The following is a 21,027-nucleotide window of genomic DNA, read 5'->3' on the forward strand; positions in this document are numbered from 1 at the left end:
TATCCCGCCCTCCCCAGCTGAAGCCGGGCTCAGGGTGGCTAACAACAATAAAATAGTGCAACATTCTAAAAACATTTCATTATAAAAATTAATTAAAATCAAATTGATGGCAACCATTAAGCTAAAGTTCTGTGAAGATTGCCAAAGGAGGGAGTCAGGCTGCGCCCTGACCAAAGGCCTGGTGGAACAGCTCTGTCTTGCAGGCCCTGTGGAAAGATGTCAAGTCCCGCAGGGCCCTAGTCTCTTGTGACAGAGCGTTCCACCAGATTGGAGCCGCAGCCGAAAAAGCCCTTGCTCTAGTTAAGGCCAGCCTAACCTCTCTGTGGCCTGGGACCTTCAGGATGTTTTTATTTGAAGACCGTAAGTTCCTCTGTGGGACATACCAGGAGAGGCGGTCCCGTAGGTACGAGGGTCCTAAGCCATATAGGGTTTTAAAGGTTAAAACCAGCACCTTAAACCTGATCCTGTACTCCACCGGGAGCCAGTGCAGCTGGTATAGCACTGGGTGAATTTTCTGTTATCTTTCTTCTAAAAACATACCAGTGTTTCTTTGGCAGATTTCCCACTTACCTTAAGTCTCCTGGGAGTGATGGTTTGTGGCCTGGGGCGACCACAGCTGAGCTGGGCACCTTCTTCCTGTCCCGCACATCCGTTGGGGGACAAAATCCTCCTCCTGTGGTCATGCGAGTTGGCGGGAGCCTGTGTGTTTAATGGGACTATGACAGGCAGGCTAGTGGGTATGGCCATGTCATTCATAAAGGGGCGCCACAATTGTGGTTCCTGGCTTGTTTGCCACTAGATCTCGCAGCCTTATTCCCTATGTATCAGCCTCCGGTCCTGCCTGGAGGTAAGTGGGCAGGCCATGCTCAAGATCCAGCTATGGAGATTCTCCATCATTCTATTTGGCGCTACGTAGGAATTTTTTTTGCTGATGAACTGGGCCTGTCTAGAGGTTTCTGCCTATCTCGTGGCAGTGGTCACCAACTGTCACAACTTTATGGTGGGTAAAGCATTGGGTTGGATCCTTAGCCTGGAGGGGGCAGTGTTGGGGATCCCACACCCTCCTGCTAAAAAGATTTGGTACCCCAATAAAGGAGGGGGTGGTGGCCAGATGGGGGCTGATGGGCCATGACACCTGTCCCAAGTGGTGGGGCTGATGGATCACTCTGTTTGATGTACTGTACATCATAGGGCAGGCACCCCCAAACTCGGCCCTCCAAATGTTTTGGGACTACAATTCCCATTATCCCTAGCTAACAGGATCAGTGGTCAGGGATAATGGGAATTGTAGTCCCAAAACATCTGGAGGGCCGTGTTTGGGGGTGCCTGTCATAGGGTGAACCTTAATCCAAGTTCGACCAAGCCAAAAAGAAAAAAATCAGCAGTGTGACTGGTTGATTCAGGATACATATCCAATGCCTACACCAAAAACTGCTTACACCTGTAATCAATAATCAACTTGCAAACATCTGTAATCAATAAAGTTAAAATGTACCAGTGTTTCTTTGGCAGATGTAGCTTTTCCTGTCAGAACATGGTCCATTTCTCCACTTTCCTGCCTTCGGTAGAGGCTCACGCATAATAAAAACACAGTCTCCCTAAGGAATAAAAACACTTATGTTGTGTAGGGGGCAATCCTTTTGTCATAGATTTTTCTTAAGAGCCCTCCTTTTGTACTTCTCAAACTAGATGAAAACAGTATCCTATCTTTTTAGAAATAAGTTTGCAGATGGATAGTTCTCATCACTGATAGCTCTCATCACTCATCACTTCTCATCACTGTCTTGCCCAACCCAGCCAAGAAACAGCCTCCACCACTGAATTAAATATCTAAGGAGGGGCTGGCCCCATTGTATCCTGGGATCAAAGGGAGTTAGTGGAGTCTAGCAAACACCCTGAGATTGCTGCAACTAAGGGTGCCTGTGAATTCACGATACCTGATGAAAGCTAATAGATCATACAACTCAACACAATCCAGACTACACAATTGCTTGTGTGATTCCAGGATCAGATGGTGCCAAGACCACATCAAACCCTAGGCTAAAGGTGCACTGCATGTCTGGCAACACAAGGCCTCCCATCTTTGCACCCTATTCAGGGGTAGGCATCTTTTAATGATGCATGCTCTGGATGAGGGCCCTGTTGAAGTTTACAGGAAGTAGGGTAGTCAGCAGGGCTGGCTATAAAACTGCTCACATGATGCCTGACTCTTCCTGATACAATACTGTTTCCAACAAGCAGCTTGGCTTGAAACACTCTTCCTGCCGGACAATTCATCCACCTCACCTTTAAGTTCAAGTCTTCGCAGAAATAGTACATTACCACTGAGTACCCAGTGTGATAAATTTCCACACAAGCTCCTCCACAAGAAGGAGTCCATGTATCAGAGTGAGGATTCAGGACACTTCCTGAAAACTAGTCTTGGAAAAAAATAAAATAGCAGCCAGGCTTAAATGTAGAGTTTAAATGTAGCGGGGGGGGGGGGGGAGCTGGTTAATCACCTAATGCCACAATGACATCTGGAGTCAAGGTACTTGAAAGTCAGCTGATTGCCAGGATTTCAACATGTAGTGCTTCAGAAGTCCATCCTCCTTTCTTCCTGCTCTAATGACACCAGGTGATTGGCATGTGGGCATAGCCTTGGCAGAAGATTGACCACAGCTTTTTAAGGAAAGGGTTGTCAGGTGTGAGCATCAAAGTAGAGCAGTAACTCTACCTAGACAGTGGGTGGTATTGTAATAACTCATCCCACCAGCACACTGACAGGACAATATTTTAAATGCTACATTAGAAGCCATCTCAGATTCTTGCAACTTTCTCAGAATGTTTCTGAATCCTTGTAAGACCTAATATAAGTGATTGCTATTTGAGAAAGATGTGGCAGCACCTACCGATCTGAAGATCAAGGAAAGTGTGTACGGAAATGGGTGAGATGCCCTTCAGAATGTCTGAATTCCCCAACTCAGTAGGGAATGTACAATTGAAACGAATGGCAATGCTTCAGTGGGTTTTGGGGAGGAAGGTGTTAACTCTAACTAGGAAACTAAACATTGACAGATTATCTTCAAATCTTTCATCCACTGGCAGAATGCAAACAGAATAAAAATGTCCAGAGAGAGCTGAGGGGAAGTTTCCAACCCTCCAGACCGAATTTAATTGACACAGTTAAAGCAACAGGCCTTATTTGGCATATAAGTTGTTTCACACTAACTTCTACAGAGTCTCTTCAGAATCTGTTTACAACTCTACTGCCTACTTTTGCTAAAAATGTAAAGGTACCCCTGACCATTAGGTCCAGTTGCGGACGACTCTGAGGTTGTGGTGCTCATCTCGCTTTACTGGCCGAGGGAACCAGCCTACAGCTTCTGGGTCATGTGGCCAGCATGACTAAGCCGCTTCTGGCGAACCAGAGCAGTGCACGGAAACGCCGTTTACCTTCCCGCCAGAGCAGTACCTATTTATCTACTTGCACTTTGAGGTGATTTCGAACTACTAGGTAGGCAGGAACAGGGACCAAGCAACGGGAGCTCACCCTGTCACGGGGATTCGAACCAACGACCTTCTGATCGTCAAGCCCAAGAGGCTCAGTGGTTTAGACCACAGCACCACCCACGTCCCTGCCTATTTTTGATACTTCAGCACTAAAAGATAAACTAAGTAGATGCCCCTCAAAGTAGGTGGGGAGGGGGAAGAGAGATATATATAAATGGGGTGCTAATGCTGAGAAGGCGTTACAATAATAGAATGTAGGATACATTTCTCATCTTGGGGGAGGGGGAGAGATGAAAGCCTTTGCAGGCAGGACTTACATTGTAATTGGGAAAATTTGGGGCCCAGTTTGTAAAGTAGACTCCACTTCCACTTGTCCATACAAATTTGTGACTAGAACTACAATCATTCAGTCCAATCCAAGGGTCAGTTGCAGCACTTTGTAATTGCACCATAAGGAATGCTAAAAAACAAAACAAAAACAAAAACAAAAAACAACAACATAAAACATAAATATTTCACCATGGTGGATTTCACCACCATGACCAATAAGTAATCAATACCATGAACTGATATATTTTGTATACAAAAAACCTATAAAGTTTGATTAATTCAGCAGTTTTAAACATGTTTTAAAGGCAATGACTGCACCTTGTGTTTCTTTGTTTGGTATGCTAGCCAGATTTCCTCCGGATTCTTTGCAATCAAGTCGTGCTTCGTGCCAGTTTTTCCTCTCTTCTTCATTCAAACCTAATAGTTTGAAGCACTGTGAAGAAAGATAAAGAGCTGTGATATCCACTTTCTTTTAGAAATAAATGTCAGAAAACTAATGATTGAAAACTGCATTTTATTGCTTTTAATTTAATGCTTTGGATAATGTCATTGCCTTTTAAATGTTTTGGTATTGTTTTTTCTACAGCCAGATCTGCTATGCAACAAGATGAGATTGCCCGCGTCAGATGAAAGAACGCCTACACTTTTCAAATTGTAGGAGCAGTATAGGAGGGAAGCATTTGAGCTTCTCTTTGAGAAGAAAATAACCTGTTTCCCCCCTAAGAGTGTCATTTAATAAAAATTAACATAACCAAATTCTGAAAATTTAGTGTGAATACCATTTAACTGCTCTTTTGGGTAGCTGATACATAACCAAACTTTAAGAATATCACCTTTTATTTTAAAATCTGGCACTTCTATTTTGCAGCACAGCAGTCCTTTTCAGTCCTTATAGACATGGGGGTGGTGGAAGCAGGGGGGGGGGAGAGATGTGTAATCATGATGGGAGGTTTAACCCCTAAGCTACGTGCACATTCATTTTAACCTCTATAAAGAGCCCTTGCATAGAACTGTGGACGTGGATAGCAATCACTGCATACTCAAAAGCCCTGGGAAAACATTCACTGTAATAACTGAAAAGAGATAATATACCAATATATTGGAAATCACTTTCTTAGTTACCTTTTTATCAAAGAAAAGCCAGCCATCTGCACAGCCTCCAACAGGTGCAGGCGTTGTGGGAGCAGCAGCTGAACGGACAGAACTCCTATCCCTTTCGCAGATGAATCTTTTCTCAGCACCACAGTTTATGTCATTCCATAAGCCTGAATAGAGAAGTTTTGTGTTGATCAGTAAGATTAAATGACTCCCAAATGAAAAATAATCAACAGCCGTTCAAGGATGCATTACAAATAAAGTCTTGACAGCAACTACTACTACTGTACTGGAAATAGAGCTTGCAGGTCAACACACTGCCCTTGATTGTTGTGGTATATATACCAATTATGCCAGTACACAATCTGAAGGCACATGGTACAACAACTTTTCTGAACTTAAGCTGGTCTCAGTCTGATCAATGTGCTTCAAAGGGAGGCTGTCCATGAACTCTATGTTGCATAAGTTCCATGGATAAATGTAAAAATAATGTAAATGTAAAAATAAAATACAATGGTACCTCTGGTTACGTACTTAATTCATTCCGAAGGTCCATTCTTAACCAGAAACTGTTCTTAACCTGAAGCACCACTTTAGCTAATGGGGCCTCCCGCTGCTGCCATGCCACCGGAGCACGATTTCTGTTCTCATTCTGAAGCTAAGTTCTTAACCCAAGGTACTATTTCTGAGTTAGCAGAGTCTGTAACCTGAAGCGTATGTAACCTGAAGCATATGTAACCCGAGGTACCACTGTAAAATAAGCAGTTCTTCACAATTTGAACTACTTACAGTTCCAATGTTATTAAAAATAAGCAATCTTTAATGTATATATCTGTTTAGCATCTCTCCAAATCTCTTTTGTTGTATACACTTGCTGATGTGATACAAATATAATGCCCATCCATAATCCATAATGTGGACATAGCCTCAAGTGTGCTTTAAAACGTTTAAATATCCTGTCATGTTAAGTATAATTGTTTCATTGTACATCGAAATTTAAAATAACTCTGTATAACTCTCTGTGTGTACTGCTAAAAGCATAGCATAGTATGGGAAGTTCCATTGAACTAAACAAGACCAGCAGAGTGCCTAAAAAGTTGATAATTAACTGAGAATGTATCTCTGCTAGCTCTGTCAGGTGTTTAACTTAGATCACATGAGGTATTCAATTACAAGGCACCATTTTGGGTCTTTGGTTCTCTGAAAGCAGCCGGAGAAAAAGACCTGCTAATGATTATTTCTAGATTATTTCCAGCCTCGGGCTAATGGAGTCGGTGTTTGGAGAGAAACTTTGTTTTTAGCTCTGAAAAGAAGAAATTCATATCTCTAAGATTTAATACGTGTGCTGGGACCAGTGTGTAGTAGTTAACTATATATAAATTAATTTTGTGCCACTATCAGGCACACACATTCTCAGATTTTTTTAAAAGAATGATAATATTTTATTCTACTTGCCTGTTCTATAATACATGACGACACAATTTTCATCCTCATTTGAAAAGTTGGGTTCATTGGGTGCCCAGGCTTCATAGGTAACTGGAGTTCCATTCAACCAGCTAGAGAAAATGATATGACAGTATTGGAGAGAACAAAGTCATAGCTTTTCCATTTATACTGCATATTTTTACAATGGTTTTCAGGTTTTTTTAGAGCTCCGTGGCCAAAGAACACCAAGCTAATAAAACGGTTTAGCTGTTGACCTTAGTGTTCTATCAGACAGCGCTGTCAGATTTTCTTTTTGAGGAAACAATATTAAATATATCCAGCAGTATTGCTGAAATAATGGAGCCAAAATGGCTCAGAAAAAAATCATTATCTTTAAAGATTGAGATGCTATTAAAGCAGAGCAAATTGCCTGTTACTTTCCTTAATATCATTTTTTATCACCACGAGGTTATTTGGATTTTATGCCTGAGGCAAGCAAACTTTTTCTTTAAGATAATGCATAAAATAATATTAATAGATAGCATTATCTCAATTATGAAGCTTAACAAAATTTGTGATTAAGCTATCCACTTCTTGTCAGTGATTATGAACCATAAACTGTCCATAGAAGAAAAGGCAGTGGGGTGCACTGATTCAAATCAGGGCATTAAAAAAAACACCCAAGCATTAAATCAAGTGCCTAATTGATATGTCTTCAGGGGTGTCAACTTGAATAAGTCATTGGGGGAGGGCAGGTAAGCCCTGCCTCATATAATACACAACATTTGAAGGCAATACCCATCTACTTTTTGGGGGGAGGGTCCCCAGCTCCCTCAAATATTTTATTGTGGGGGCCAAAACCCCATGGCCCTTAGAAGATGGCTCCTATATACGTCTGCATATATTTCCGAAGCAATGGTGATCAAAAGATCTAACTGGTTCTTCATTTACATAGAAAGTTTCCTCTTAATGCCCAGATGGAGGGGCAGCAGTGAGGGAGAAGTGAAGGTGGCTTGTGGCGGTGGTGGTGTGGTGGGGAGAAGTAAGGTCGGCCATGCCTTCTTTTTGCTCCTTAGTTGGCTGGAATGGAGGAAAGGATGGATGTTCCAGGTGTGGGAGAAAGTGACAACTATAAGCCAGGTTTTGTTCTCAGTCTCTTCTAGTGGCATCATAAAGGGCAGCCATTGGGAGAGGGAGACTGTCTTTGCTTCAATATTCAGGGTGTAGCTGGGAGCAGAGCAAAATAGGAGCAAGAAATAAGGACACATCACATCCAAGCTATATACAACATCTAGGATTCAGGCAGATAGGGCAGTGCCCTCTTCCTCAACGGATAAAGAAGGCATTTATTTATTTTACATGTATACAGCACACCCTGTGTTGTAGGCAGAGAGAGATTTTACTTTCTTGGGCTCCATGATCACTGCAGATGGTGACAGCAGTCACGAAATTAAAAGACGCCTGCTCCTTGGGAGAAAGGCGATGGCAAACCTAGACAGCATCTTAAAAAGCAGAGACATCACTTTACCAACAAAGGTCCATATAGTTAAAGCCATGGTTTTCCCAGTAGTGATGTATGGAAGTGAGAGCTGGACCATAAAGAAGGCTGATCGCCGAAGAATTGATGCTTTTGAACTATGGTGCTGGAGGAGACTCTTGAGAGTCCCATGGACTGCAAGAAGATCAAACCCATCCATTCTGAAGGAAATCAGCCCTGAGTGCTCACTGGAAGGACAGATCATGAAGCTGAGGCTCCAATACTTTGGCCACCTCATGAGAAGAGAAGACTCCCTGGAAAAGACCCTGATGTTGGGAAAGATGGAGGGCACAAGGAGAAGGGGACAACAGAGGACGAGATGGTTGGACAGTGTTCTCGAAGCTACAAACATGCGTCTGACCAAACTGCGGGAGGCAGTGGAAGACAGGAGTGCCTGGCGTGCTCTGGTCCATGGGGTCACAAAGAGTCGGACACGACTAAACGACTAAACGACTAAACGACTAAACAACAATACAGCACACCACCTTTTCCTCTGTGAAGCTCAAGATGGCGTACATAGTTCTCCCTTCTCTATTTTATCATGACAACAACCTAGTGAGATGCACTGGGCTGAGAAATAGTGACTGGCCCACTGAGCTTCATGACTGAGAGGAGATTCAGCTCTGGCCTCCAAGCCCATAGTCCAGGCATAGGCAAACTCCAGCCCTTCAGATGTTTGGGACTACAATTTCCATCATCCCTGACCACTGGTCCTGTTAGCTAGGGATGATGGGAATTGTAGTCCCAAACATCTGGAGGGCTGGAGTTTGCCTATGCCTACCATAGTCCAACACTCCAACCATTGCACCATACCAGTTACAAGGAGAAAGGAGTGCTGTGCCCTCAGAAGGCTTGGAGGAAATAGATGACCCTGGGGGTTCCTTTCCAACTCTACAATTCTACAATTCCATGATTCTAGAGTACAGTAAGTTTGTCATTGGGAAGGTGGTGCCTGAAGTCTTAATAAAGTTGGGAGAGAGTTGTGGCAGCATAGTAAATTTTAAGAATGTACAGTGGTGCCTCGCAAGACGAAAATAATCTGTTCCACGAGTCTCTTCGTCTAGCGGTTTTTTCGTCTTGCGAAGCAACCCTATTAGCGGCTTAGTGGATTAGCGCTATTAGCGGCTTAGCGGCTATTAAAGGCTTAGCGGCTTAGCGGCTAGAGGCTATTAGCAGCTTAGGAAAAGGGGGGGGGAGCAAAAAAAATCGCAAGCAAGCCCATAGGGAAGCCCATAGGGAAATTCGTCTTGTGAGGCGCATCGAAAAATGGAAAACCCTTTCGTCTAGCGGGTTTTTCGTCTTGCGAGGCATTCGTCTTGCGGGGCACCACTGTATTTTGCTGGAGGTATGCAATAAGTAAGTAAATAAGTAAATCATAGAAGGTATATTTTGAGATCTGTTAGACCCAGTCAGAGTCAGAGCAGAGAGGGGGGAAGGTTTAAAAAAGGTTAAGGACCCCTGGATGGTTAGGTCCAGTCAAAGGTGACTATGGGTGTGGCACTCATCTTGCTTTTCAGGCGAAGGGAGCCGGTGTTTGTCCACAGACAGCTTTCTGGGTCATGTGGCCAGCATGACTAAACCACTTCTGGTGTAATGGAACACAATGATGAGTGGAAGAGTGCACAGAAACACTGTTTACCTTCTCACCACAGCGGTACCTATTTATCTACTTGCACTGGCATGCTTTCGAACAGCTAGGTTGGCCGAAGTTGGGACAGAGCAATGAGAACTCAACACTGTCACGTGGATTTGAACCGCCGACCTTCTACTCGGCAAGTCCAAGAGGCTCAGTGGTTTAGAACACAGTGCTACCCACGTCCCTTCTAGGCAAAGGAAGGTTATCCAGTGATGAAAATGACAACTGCTATTTTGTGCACAAGAACTAAAAATCTGATTTCTACTTTTTGTTTGTTTGTTTGTTTGTTTGTTTACTTGTGTTTACTTACCGGTAACTTTTTTCAAAATCCACAGTTAAACCAATATAATGGTCATAATGACTGCGATAAAGCTGATTCTACAACATATAAAGAAAAATGGGAAGTAAATGCAACAATAAAGCAATCACATATTCTCCAGGGCAAGATAATTCAGCTGTCCCATAGGAAGTGCAGAATCAGGCAAGACAGAAAGAGGTTTGTAATTACGAACATAGCATGTCCATGCTGTTTAAAAATAAAATTAAAGCTTTTCAATTAAAACAAATTAAAACCTGTCAGTTACAATGAGGGTAAGCACAGAAGAAAGTTAAAAAAAAAATGTTTCAATTTTAGCTGGTTATTTGAAGATTTCTATTTTCTATATAACTCAGTAACATTGCACCCCACTCCACCAGCTTCCAGGCCATAATATAGCACGGTGTTTACCTGGTCTGTTGTTCATTTAGTGAATTTGTAATTCTTAGTGAAGACAAAGAAGAGGAAAAGTAACAAATGAAATAAAAGGAGAAAATAAAGAGGAAAGAACTAATAAGTAATAATAATAATAATAATAATAATAATAATAATAATAATAGTTTTTAAATTTATATTCCGCCCATCTGGCTGGGTTTCCCTAGCCACTCTGGGAGGCTTACAACATATATAAAATCACAACAAAGCATCAAACATTGGAAAATAAAATATCCTATATGAGCCACAAACCAACCAACAAATCAATAGAAACCACCACCACCACCAGCAGCAGCAATAATAAGCAGTTTAACAGTTATACCCAAATTAAAATAACCACCAACCAACTAAACATTTAACCAACTAGAAGAGGGAAGGAATAAGAAGGGGCTAGAAGAAGTTTTCATAATGGGTGAAGAGAAAGGTAGAAAGGGTGGTTGGGCAGGTGAAGACAGAAGGTGAAACTTTGAGTGATAAGCCCACCATGCTTTCATGAGAGGTCCCATAGAATCTACTGAGAAGTTTCTGCTCTTCCCAAACATTTGATAGCCTATTATCAAACAATGTATCTGGCTCTTTTTAAAACCCAGCTATATTTGATTAAGAAAGCATATGTTCCATATATTTCTTACGTATTTCCACAAAAACTGTCTTTCAGTTTCACTTTCAATGACCACAAGATCTGCATGTTGCTTCTTGCAGAATTCCCATGCTCTTTCTGCAGATGAACTTGCATTGCTGAAATAGTACTCGCTCTCATTATACAAAATCCAGCCATTTTCAATTCTTGTAAATTTATATTCTGCAAAAGAAAGCATATTTTTATTTATTTGATTTAAAATATTTCTCAGCTACCTTTCATCAAAAGATTTTGAAGAGTTATATAAACATGTGAATAACATTAATTCACACAACAAGTGGTCCAGCTAAGCAACTTCAGTGATCTTAATGAGGACCCTCCTACTTTAGACAGATACATTATTTCAGTTTTGAAACTGATTTTCTTGGCCTTTTCAGTCTGGGTTTCGGACCAGATATGAAACAGAATCAGCCTTCATCCCCATGATGGGCGATCTTTTTGTGGAGAAGGGCAGTGGGGTCGTGACATCATCACTCTTGAACTTAATTCAGTGGGACTTAAATCTGGGTAGACATACATAGTACAGTCATACCTTAGTTGCAGAATGGAATGTGTTCCAGGAGTCCATTTGGCTTCCGGAACCATTTGAAAACCAAGGCATGGCTTACGATTGGCTGCAGGAGCTTCCTTCAGCCAGTTGGAAGCTGGGGATGCCGCACCGGACATTCGTCTTCCAAAAATCATTGGAAAACCAGAACATTCACTTCCGTATTGCGATTGTTTGGGAGCCAAAACGTTCGGCAACTAAGCCTTTCGAATTCCAAGGTACGATTGTACTGAGATAACATCTCTCTTGCTCTCACACTCAGTAGTTGCCTAGTACAACTAAACTTCAGGCAGGCAGGTGGTTTTTCTGAAGCTGGAGAACCACATTCTGCCAGTGTGTGTGCTAATTTGTGTGTATCAAGCTGTTAAATTGTGCACCGGCAGTGCAGCCTGAAAAAAAAGTGGAGGAACAATCCTACATTTCAAAGTGATACAATCTTCTTAGCCTAGCCAATGAAAATGCAAAAATAATAAAGGGGCGGTGGAGGAGAAGAATAAACTCAAGTTATAAGAATATGATGTACAGCAGCTAAGGAGATCTGACACTCAGGAACATAGGGGGTGCCTAAGCCAAACCACTGGTCCTAACTGAGTACTGTCAACACCGCCAGGCTGTAATCTCCAGGGTTTCAGTCAGGGATGCCTCCCAGTCCTACCTGGAGATATGGAGAACCTGGGACCTCCCTCATGCAAATCAGATGCTCTCTCACTAAGATACAGTCCCTCCCCAATTATATGTAATCCAAGCAAGCAAGCCCAGGTTAGGAAGCATCTGCCTCTGGCTCCTGACAGAATTTCCAATGGATGAAAAGAAACTGGTGGGGTGGCTCCTTTCTCACTTTCCCTGGGGCTACTTAAACTTGTGCGACCTGAGGGAAGGCAGAATTGAACAAGCCCAAGCCAGAGAGCACCTGCATCTTTGGCAGAACCATCAATGGTCCAAGAGAGCTGATAATGCAGCCCCAGCCCCACTTTCCATGGTGCTGCTTAAAAGAGGCATGCATGACCCAAGGAAAGGTGGAATCACCCAACATACCAAAACCATCGACTGGATCTTTTTTCAATGTTACACCTGAAAAACAAAACACATTAATTATAATGGACCCTAGTGTAATTTCTATTTTCTTACATCGTTTCATATTGCAAACAGGAGTACACAAAAATTAAAGTGTCATTTATAGCATATGACATTTCTGTAATTCTGACGCAAAGGTAATGACATAATGCGACAGAACAATCAGTGGCTTCTGTATTCACCAAGAATTTGATGCACTAGATCCCTCATTCTCATCAAAATGGAACACAGGGGAATCCCCACTTACACTGGGGTTTTGTTCCCGGCTACCGTGTGCATCGCTGGGATGAACATGAGTGGGGATTTCCCTGTTCTGCCCACACCTTGTACTGTTCCTGCCCCTTTTGGTGCCAAAAAGGGCACACATGTCAGAGGGAGCATGCATGCTAATCACGCGCAAATGGGGAGACACCTGTACTTCATATATCATAATATGACAGCCAAGGATCTGAACTCTGCAACATTCTTAATGACGGCTGAATGTATTTCACATTATTATTTCCTCCTCTGAAAAGTTAGGCATGTAATAAAAATGTTAAAATGCCAGGTTTCAGCAGAGCAGCATAAAGCCTGTTCACTTTGCTTAATGAACTAGTGTTAGATTAAAAGGGTACCTTACCTCTCTTTATTTGGCAAACCCAGTTCTTAAAATGTTCACACCAGTCAGAACTCTGCCACGAACTATAGACATACATGGCTCTGCATCCCGTGTCTTCATGGTAACGATCACTAAGATAAAATTTCCTTTCAAAGTCTACCTACAGTGGGAATAAAGATTTCTTACTCTTTCAAAAAAAAAAAAAAAAGCTTTAGCGGTAATATACAGAAAAGGAGACAGACTTATGTTTCAGTCTTTAAAAGATTTGTACACATGTGTGCATGTGCATATGTAGAGAGAGAGATGGGCTGTCATTTGTTTATTAATAGTGTGTTGATCCTATAGGTTATTATAAAGAATCAGTTCAGGTCACTGTAAGTTATCTAGATGACTGGCCCTGTGGCCCATGCCTTTGGCTTTCTAACTACAAGCGAGTTGAGAGAGGGGCCCCCACCCATTTTTCCTCTAATGCCAAACCACTTCCTTTGTTACTGGGATGGCCAGTTACCTTACCAAGAAGCTAGCCTGGCTGCTCCAGGAATCTGAATCATTGTTTTGATTTTAACACTTGTTGGTTCCAGGAATGCCGCCTACCTGCCCACATACTCAAAACAACATAAACCAAGCAGTCAACGTGTGCTCTCCTGCTCCAGTATCCTTGTTTTTGAAATAAAAAAGTTTAAACATATAAAAACAAATCTAATCCAACCAGACAAGCAGCAACTCTTCAGCACTGGTGGAAGAAGAGGGGGTGGTGGGAGTGCATTACCCCCAGCAGCGCGATCCTGGTACCCCGCACCCACGGCCCCAGGATGCATGCCACACTCCTCTGGGCAGTGCACCAAGCTCCCGGGACGCGTGCCATGCCCCCAGGATGTCAGCCAGCCACGCCCTCGTCTGCTCTCCACCCCCCATTGCTAGAGCATGAAGCTCCGCCACTGCTTTGTAGTAACTGCCGTAAGTGTTGAATCTAAAAATGAGATTACAAGCAAATCATGTTTATAAAAACTGAAATTTCCAGTGACTTAAAATCAAAAACACTGCTATGGGATCTGTCAATGTTCACTTCGAGAGTAAGAGGTCATTTACTTACAGGAGATCCATCACTCCAAGTATATCCTTTATTGGGTGCCAACTCACTGAAACCAGTCCAATAATAACCATAATTTTTCCTAATTCTAAAATATATAACAATAAATATACAGAGATCAGAAAATTGCAAACAGAATATGGATGTAGATACAGTTGGTTTTTAAACTTCATGGTACAGACCACTCCCCATTTACACAAGGGATACATTCCAAGGCACCATATCTTTAAGTAAAACCATGTTATTGAACATCATTGAAAAAGCCTGTAAACACCCTCCAAAACCTCTGGGAACCTTTTTTAAAATAAAAATAGCAGACCACTGAACTCTGCCACAATTGCTCCTTCCAAACCTCCATTCTCAAACTCCAACTCTCTACTGGCCTCAAAGGTCAATGCAAAGGCTGCTGGGATTGCTCTTGGAAAAGCTAATGAGAATGCTGTGTGCTGTTTTTGTGTCATTTTTTGCAGTTTTTGCACTCTTTGGGGCTGTTTTTGTGCTTTGTCGTGCCACTTATGGGTTTGCAGCAATGTGTGCAAATGGGAAGTTGTCTGTATTGCGACTAGCTTGATATTCTTTAGAAAAATAGCATAAATGAATCTATCACCAGTTCATACATTTAATTTTTGGTACAGTATCAGATTTCTGGAGCGGGTATACTGTTTGGAGCAGGAACTGTGTGTGTCTAACTTCTGCTCACATGGTCAATTCTTAAGCACACCTGGATTTCAAACTAAGTTATTGGTTCTGTATAGGTGACCACATTATAATTCAGGTGTCCCCAGTCCTCTGCGGCCCATGAGTTCATTTATACATTTGTTAAAACTTTCTCCCTTTGCTTCCCAGAAGCCTCCCTCAGAACAAAGCTAACTATGTGACAATGTAGTTCCTTCTAGGAAAATCAGTAGCTCTCAGCTGCTGGTCACTGGGATGAATGTTCAAGAAGTGGTGAGATAATATGAAATATGGGAGGAGCCAGCATCAGCTCTTACTTTTAGTAAAGCTTGGCAAAGTGGAGACTGAAAGCAGTGGCATAGCGTGAGTTGTTGGTGCCCGGGGTGGGCAAGCCACTGACGATGCCGGAGCACCCCAGCCAAGCAGAGCCATGCTGCTTGTCCACCCACAATAACCATCACCCTACAAGTGAGCCTCGCTCTCACTGCCATCTTTTTTTCTTTCTTTTTCAAGCTAAATTTACAAATCCTTTATTTAAAAAAGAAAATAGGGACTTATGGGAAAGGCGATACTGCTGTCCAAACCATCTCCATCACCAAACAGCTTGAAAACCTGCATTTTAGCTTCATATTTACATGCTAAACTCTATCCTCATATTGTTCTGGACATGCACCCAACCCTATGCACATGGTTCATTTATGGAAACAGGAGGTGCTCTTGGAAAGTGTGGGGCAGTAGGAAAAGTTACCACCTCAACATATAGCAAGTTGTGTTTCCTTTACAATCGTACCTTGGTTTTTCAAACAGCTTAGTTCTCGGATGTTTTGGCTCCCGAATGCCACAAACCCAAAAGTGACTGTTCCGGTTTGCAAACCATTTTAGGAAGCCAAACTTCTGACGGGGCTTCTGCAGCTTCTGACTGGCTGTAGGAGCTTCCTGCAGCCAATCAGAAGCTGCACTTTGGTTTCTGAATGTTGTGGAAGTTGAACGGACTTCCAGAATGGATTCCGTTCGACTTCCAAGGTACAACTGCATTGTAAGACAGTTACACACAAACTGCAGCTACAGAACCTGGGCAAAGAGAGAGAGGGGCGTGAAGGAAGTGAGTGAGAGGCAGGCCATTTTAGTACATGCATTTCAGAGGAGAGAGGTGTTTGGGTTCGCACCTTGGTTCAGGAAGTGTCAGTTGGGAGGTTCACAAGAAAAAAATGCAAATGTCTTCCCCAACCCTTTTTGATACTGAGACAAAGTGAAGGAAAAACCATTTAATGAAACTCACAATTCCTTTATAACATCTTTTTCGTTTTCACTGTGAATAGAAGCTAGGTCTCCTCCAATTGCTTTACAAAAATCTTGTGCTTCGAACCAAGATTTCCTGTTCTTTACTTCTTTGTAATAGGCCTAAATGCATATAAATACAATTGCATATTGGTAATAAACAAATCTTGCAAAATTCATTCACAGTGAGATTTGTGTGGTTTGCATGAACACCTATTTGGCATTTAATAACAGTGGCTAATGACCAAAATAGACATGGCATAATTGTACATGTTTTTAAAATGTAGGGAAATAGCTTTGTGCAGGAGGCTCCCACTGATGCCAGTTTGAACTTTCCTCCCAACATTTTGTCCCTCCCACCAGCTGCCCTTCCTCCTGCCTTTGCACAAGGAACTCAAAGACTGGTGGTTCTTGAGGGAGCAAGTAACACAGGGAAGCACAAATCTCTCTGTGTTTCCATCTGAAAGTCCTGGATAAGCTGCACAAGCACAGTCTTTCTTCTACAGAAGGTCAGAAGGTTGCTTCTTCTGCTCTAATGCCAGTTCTGGAAGTCCATTTTGATCTACTGCAAACCTACCAGAGATCTACCTTCCACTCTCCCCATCTATAAAACATTTAATAAGCAATTGAATATTGGCAGTTCATATAAATCATGGAACCAAACCCCACTATAAAAAGAGTAACGATAAAAAACCTGCACTGAGCAGTAACACTGAAATTAAAACAGACATACTGAAATATGTATCCATCCTTGTTTTGAGACAAGCAAGAACAGGCACTGAAACTGACTCAAGAAATGGTATAAAGGTAAAGGTACCCTTGACCGTTAGGTCCAGTCGCAGACGACTCTGGGGTTGAGGTGCTCATCTCGCTCTATAGGCCGAGGGAGCCGGCGTTTGTCCACAGACAGCTTCCGGGTCATGTGGCGAATCAGAGCAGTGCACAGAAACGCCGTTTACCTTCCCGCCAGAGTGGTACCTATTTATCTACTTGCACTTTAGCATGCTTTCGAACTGCTAGGTGGGCAGAAGCTGGGGCCCAACAATGGGAGCTCACCCCGTCGCAGGGATTGGAACCACCGACATTCTGATTGGCAAGCCCTAGGCTCTGTGGTTTAGACCACAGTGCCACTTGCGTCATCAAGAAACAGTATACCTACCTTAAAACACACAGGTCTAGTACTGCTTGGGTGCCATTCATTTGGACATGCAGGCAGAGGAGTTGGTTTGGGAGCAGGAGTTGTTGTCACACCATCTGCCCATCGTTTGCAAATGAAGGCTGCCTTCTCCTCACAGTTCACAACATCCCACAATCCAGCTGCAGTCCCAGTTCTCATGGCAACACAGCCGGGTTGTTGCCCTTTTGGAAGTACAAGAAAAGTTCAGTTGAGCCTTGTTCTTCACAGATATTCAAAACAATTGGAGAAAGCCTTTGTGAAATACCATTCCTGATGGACTTCAGGCAATACCTACCAGGCATTCCTGAGTTCCAGTGGGTGAACAGAACACCGTCTCCATTTGTCCAGTTGAATGTCCCTGGTTGCTCTACATCTGAAAGGCCGATCCAGAAATATTTTTCAGAATGAAGTCCAACTAGACTAGTCAGGAAGGCCTGTTCATATCTGTGGAGAAGAATATGTAATCAATTCTTTCGAATTATTTTAAATTTCCTATATTTTAAAACTAAATTGATGGCCTACCACAGGACAGTTCTCTTCCTGTTGAAGTACAGAGCCTAGCAGGATAATGGACAGGTCACAGTGGAGACAGGGATGTGTCTCAATCAATAGATCCACTATCACTAAGCAATATACTGGCATGTTGCATCTATCTATACAATTCAGTCTACAGCAATTTTACAAGTGAAAAACAAAAAATACAAGTGCATCCAGGCAAATAACTGTGAAGCAGAAGAATCTCAGCCCAGGCTGCACATTAGGCGACTTGTGTAACATACATATAGGATTGGGGATTTTATAAGGAATCCTAGAAAACATTCACTCACTTGAGAAAGAAAAACACTGGATTTGAAAGTCTCCCCACCACACAAGGACAATACAGGCAGCAACCATTATAGGCACAGCCAATATGCTTGTGACTGTGCATGCATGCATCACGTTGAACCTGGAAGTGACCCAAACCCCATACAAAAATGGGCAGAACAGGGTGGGGGCAGAGGAGAATGAGGTGTTTGCAGGCTTTTTCAGTGGTGTTTCAAATATATGTAATTTCACTTAGACAAACAGTGCCCCGTGTAAACTGGGAGTTGCATATAATGAAATCAGTGACAAGGAGTGCAAGGTCCATGCAGTGCAGAAGTTTCAGGAAAGTGAGGCAAGCCACAGATTGCAAATCAAGTAGGAAATTCACAAGAAACACAGAGCAGCTAATTCAAGAAAGTAGCTTAGTCACAGGCTACAGGTCACATCTTAATATTCATTATGTGACAAAGAAATATAGCAATTACACATTTCACTCACATAAAACACATATGGTTGTTAGTCCTGTTCACAATAGAGTAGACCCATTGAAATTACCGTATTTTTCGCCCTATAGGACACACTTTTTCCCCTCCAAAAATGAAGGGGAAATGTGTGTGCGTCCTATGGGGCGAATGCAGGCTTTCACTGAAGCCTGGAGAGCGAAGGGGGTCAGTGCGCACCGACCCCTCTTGCTCTCCAGGCTTCAGGAAGCTATCCGCTAGCCGTGGGAGAGCTTGCCTGCACCCAGAAGCTTGGGGCGCGCTGAGCTCCGCATGCCCCAAGCTTCGGGATTTGCGCAGCGCTCCACTAGCTGTCGGAGAGCCGCGCAACTCTCCCACGGCTAGCGGAGACCTTGTCGGCACCCAGAAGCTTGGGGCGCGCTGAGCTCCGCACACCCCAAGCTTCAGGATTAGCGCAGCGCTCTGCTAGTCATGGGAGAGCCGCGCGGCTCTCCCACAGCTAGCGGAGACCTTGCCGGCACCCAGAAGCTTGGGGCGCGCTGAGCTCCGCACGCCCCAAGCTTCGGGATTAGTGCAGAGCACCTGGGGGAAAAAATAATTTCCCCCCTTTATTTCCCCCCCAAAAAACTAGGTGCGTCCTATGGGCTGGTGCGTCCTATGGGGCGAAAAATACGGTAATGAGCATGGATAATTTATGTCCATCAGCAAGTTTAATGTGAGCAAACCTTAGCTGGAAACAACCCATAGTCACAAGAAAAGTAATCATTTATCTTTCATGTCCAGCAAAGGGAAGAAGAAAGGAATACAGTATATGCCCTCCTAACAGCAAGACCATTTAGTTTTGATACCTGTTTTCCACAGAAGTCAAAGATCCGTGATTTGCTGCACATGATGTCTTTGCTTCTGAAAATGTTGCAGATGTTTGTTCAATTAAGTAACAGTAGAAACCATGCCTTCTCCAGCCCTGTTGATATAGAAGAACCAACAACCATATGTTACCACAATATTACCACAATGGAGACATTGAGTTTATTTTAATGGTGCTGCTGAACATTTACTGAGATGCGAATCACATCCACCACTAGACATCATGGAACTTACACAGAGTTCTCCTATATGTTGCCTGGGACAATGATGTCATCACCCCAACAGTGCACGAACTTGCAGTGCTTCTTTTTTATTGGATAGGTCAATGAATCAGAGACGTTCAGCGCTGTTGCCAGTAAGTTGCTACCCCAGCCAATGTGACAATCTTTATTATTTTTTGCCCTTTTGAAAATTGCAGTAGTGTGAAACCAAAAAGTGAAAATAGAACAATCCTGATATATAACTAAGGGATAAAGTAGAAACTTTACATTTAAATACATTAACAATGAAAGGCTGATAAAGGGCCTTTAATGTACACATAGAGGCTCCAAGGCATATGCATAAGCTTCCCTTGTCCAAAACTTTTCTCTGACTCAGGAAATGCTCCATGTATTCAATAGAGGATCTTCAAATGCACACAGGGCGCTATCTGAATCGCAAAACGTTTTGTGTGGAATTCACCAGGGACAAATGTAAGGTTCTGCACTTAGGCAGAAAGAACCAGCTGCACCAATATAAGACAAGGGACACCTGGATTGTCAGTAGTACATGTGAAAAGCATCTACGGGTCTTAGTAGGCTACAAGCTTAACATGAGTCAACAATGTGATACAGCAAAAACAAACAAACAAACAAACAAACAAACAAATAAATAAATAAGCTAATGCTATTCTAGGTTGCATTAACAGAAGTACAGTGTCCAGATAAAAGGAAGCTACAGCACTGCTCTATTCTGCCTTGGTCAGACCACACCTGGAATACTGTGTCCAATTCTGGGCACCACAATTTGAGAAGCCTATTGGCAAGCTGGAATGTGTGCAAAAGAGGGTAACCAAGATGATCAAGGGTCTGGAAACCAAGCCTTATGAGGAATGGTTGAGGGAGCTGGGTATTTTTAGCCAGGGAAAGAGGAGATACGATTGCCATCCTCAAATATCTAAAGGGTTGTCACATAGAAGATGGGCAAGCTTGTTTTCTCCTGCTCTGGAGGGCAGGACCTGTATTCTGATTACAAGAATGGAGTTAAACATCAGGAATAATGTCTGACAGTAAGAGCTATTAGACAGTGGGCTCCCTTGGGAGATGGTGGACTATCCTTCATCGAAGGTTTTGAAGCAGAGGCTGGATGGCCATCTGTCATGGATGCTTTAGTTGAGATTCCTGCATTACACGGAGTTGGCTAAATGACCCTTTGGGTCCCTTCCAACTGTACAATTCTATGATTCTATGACAACCCCAAAGAACACACACTTCCATAAGCACATGAGAACTCAGTTTGAAGTGTGGTTACTGGCTATAATCCAGAAGTGAAGCTTCCATGGTTCCAAGTAA

The 21,027-nt window shown here is 42.8% G+C and overlaps 1 protein-coding gene across 2 annotated transcripts in view; it reads right to left on the minus strand.

Moving 5' to 3' along the window:
• The window catches only part of LOC310827939 (macrophage mannose receptor 1-like), a 50,281-nt gene that overhangs the window by 11,628 nt on the left and 17,626 nt on the right, over positions 1 to 21,027 (minus strand). For both annotated transcript variants that reach the window (XM_083704617.1, XM_083704618.1), the window contains exons 10-23: positions 19,459 to 19,574; positions 17,641 to 17,789; positions 17,328 to 17,527; positions 16,170 to 16,291; positions 14,219 to 14,303; positions 13,147 to 13,285; positions 12,489 to 12,524; positions 10,899 to 11,068; positions 9,826 to 9,893; positions 6,373 to 6,473; positions 4,945 to 5,087; positions 4,141 to 4,255; positions 3,810 to 3,952; positions 1,496 to 1,598 (exon numbers count right to left, since the gene is read on the minus strand). In XM_083704617.1, coding sequence (XP_083560743.1) covers positions 1,496 to 1,598; positions 3,810 to 3,952; positions 4,141 to 4,255; positions 4,945 to 5,087; positions 6,373 to 6,473; positions 9,826 to 9,893; positions 10,899 to 11,068; positions 12,489 to 12,524; positions 13,147 to 13,285; positions 14,219 to 14,303; positions 16,170 to 16,291; positions 17,328 to 17,527; positions 17,641 to 17,789; positions 19,459 to 19,574 — 1,690 coding nt within the window. The remainder of the gene's footprint in view (positions 1 to 1,495; positions 1,599 to 3,809; positions 3,953 to 4,140; positions 4,256 to 4,944; positions 5,088 to 6,372; positions 6,474 to 9,825; positions 9,894 to 10,898; positions 11,069 to 12,488; positions 12,525 to 13,146; positions 13,286 to 14,218; positions 14,304 to 16,169; positions 16,292 to 17,327; positions 17,528 to 17,640; positions 17,790 to 19,458; positions 19,575 to 21,027) is intronic.

Source organism: Podarcis gaigeae (assembly GCF_964106915.1).
Source record: "Podarcis gaigeae genome assembly, chromosome: 12".
Taxonomy (NCBI): Eukaryota; Metazoa; Chordata; class Lepidosauria; order Squamata; family Lacertidae; genus Podarcis; species Podarcis gaigeae.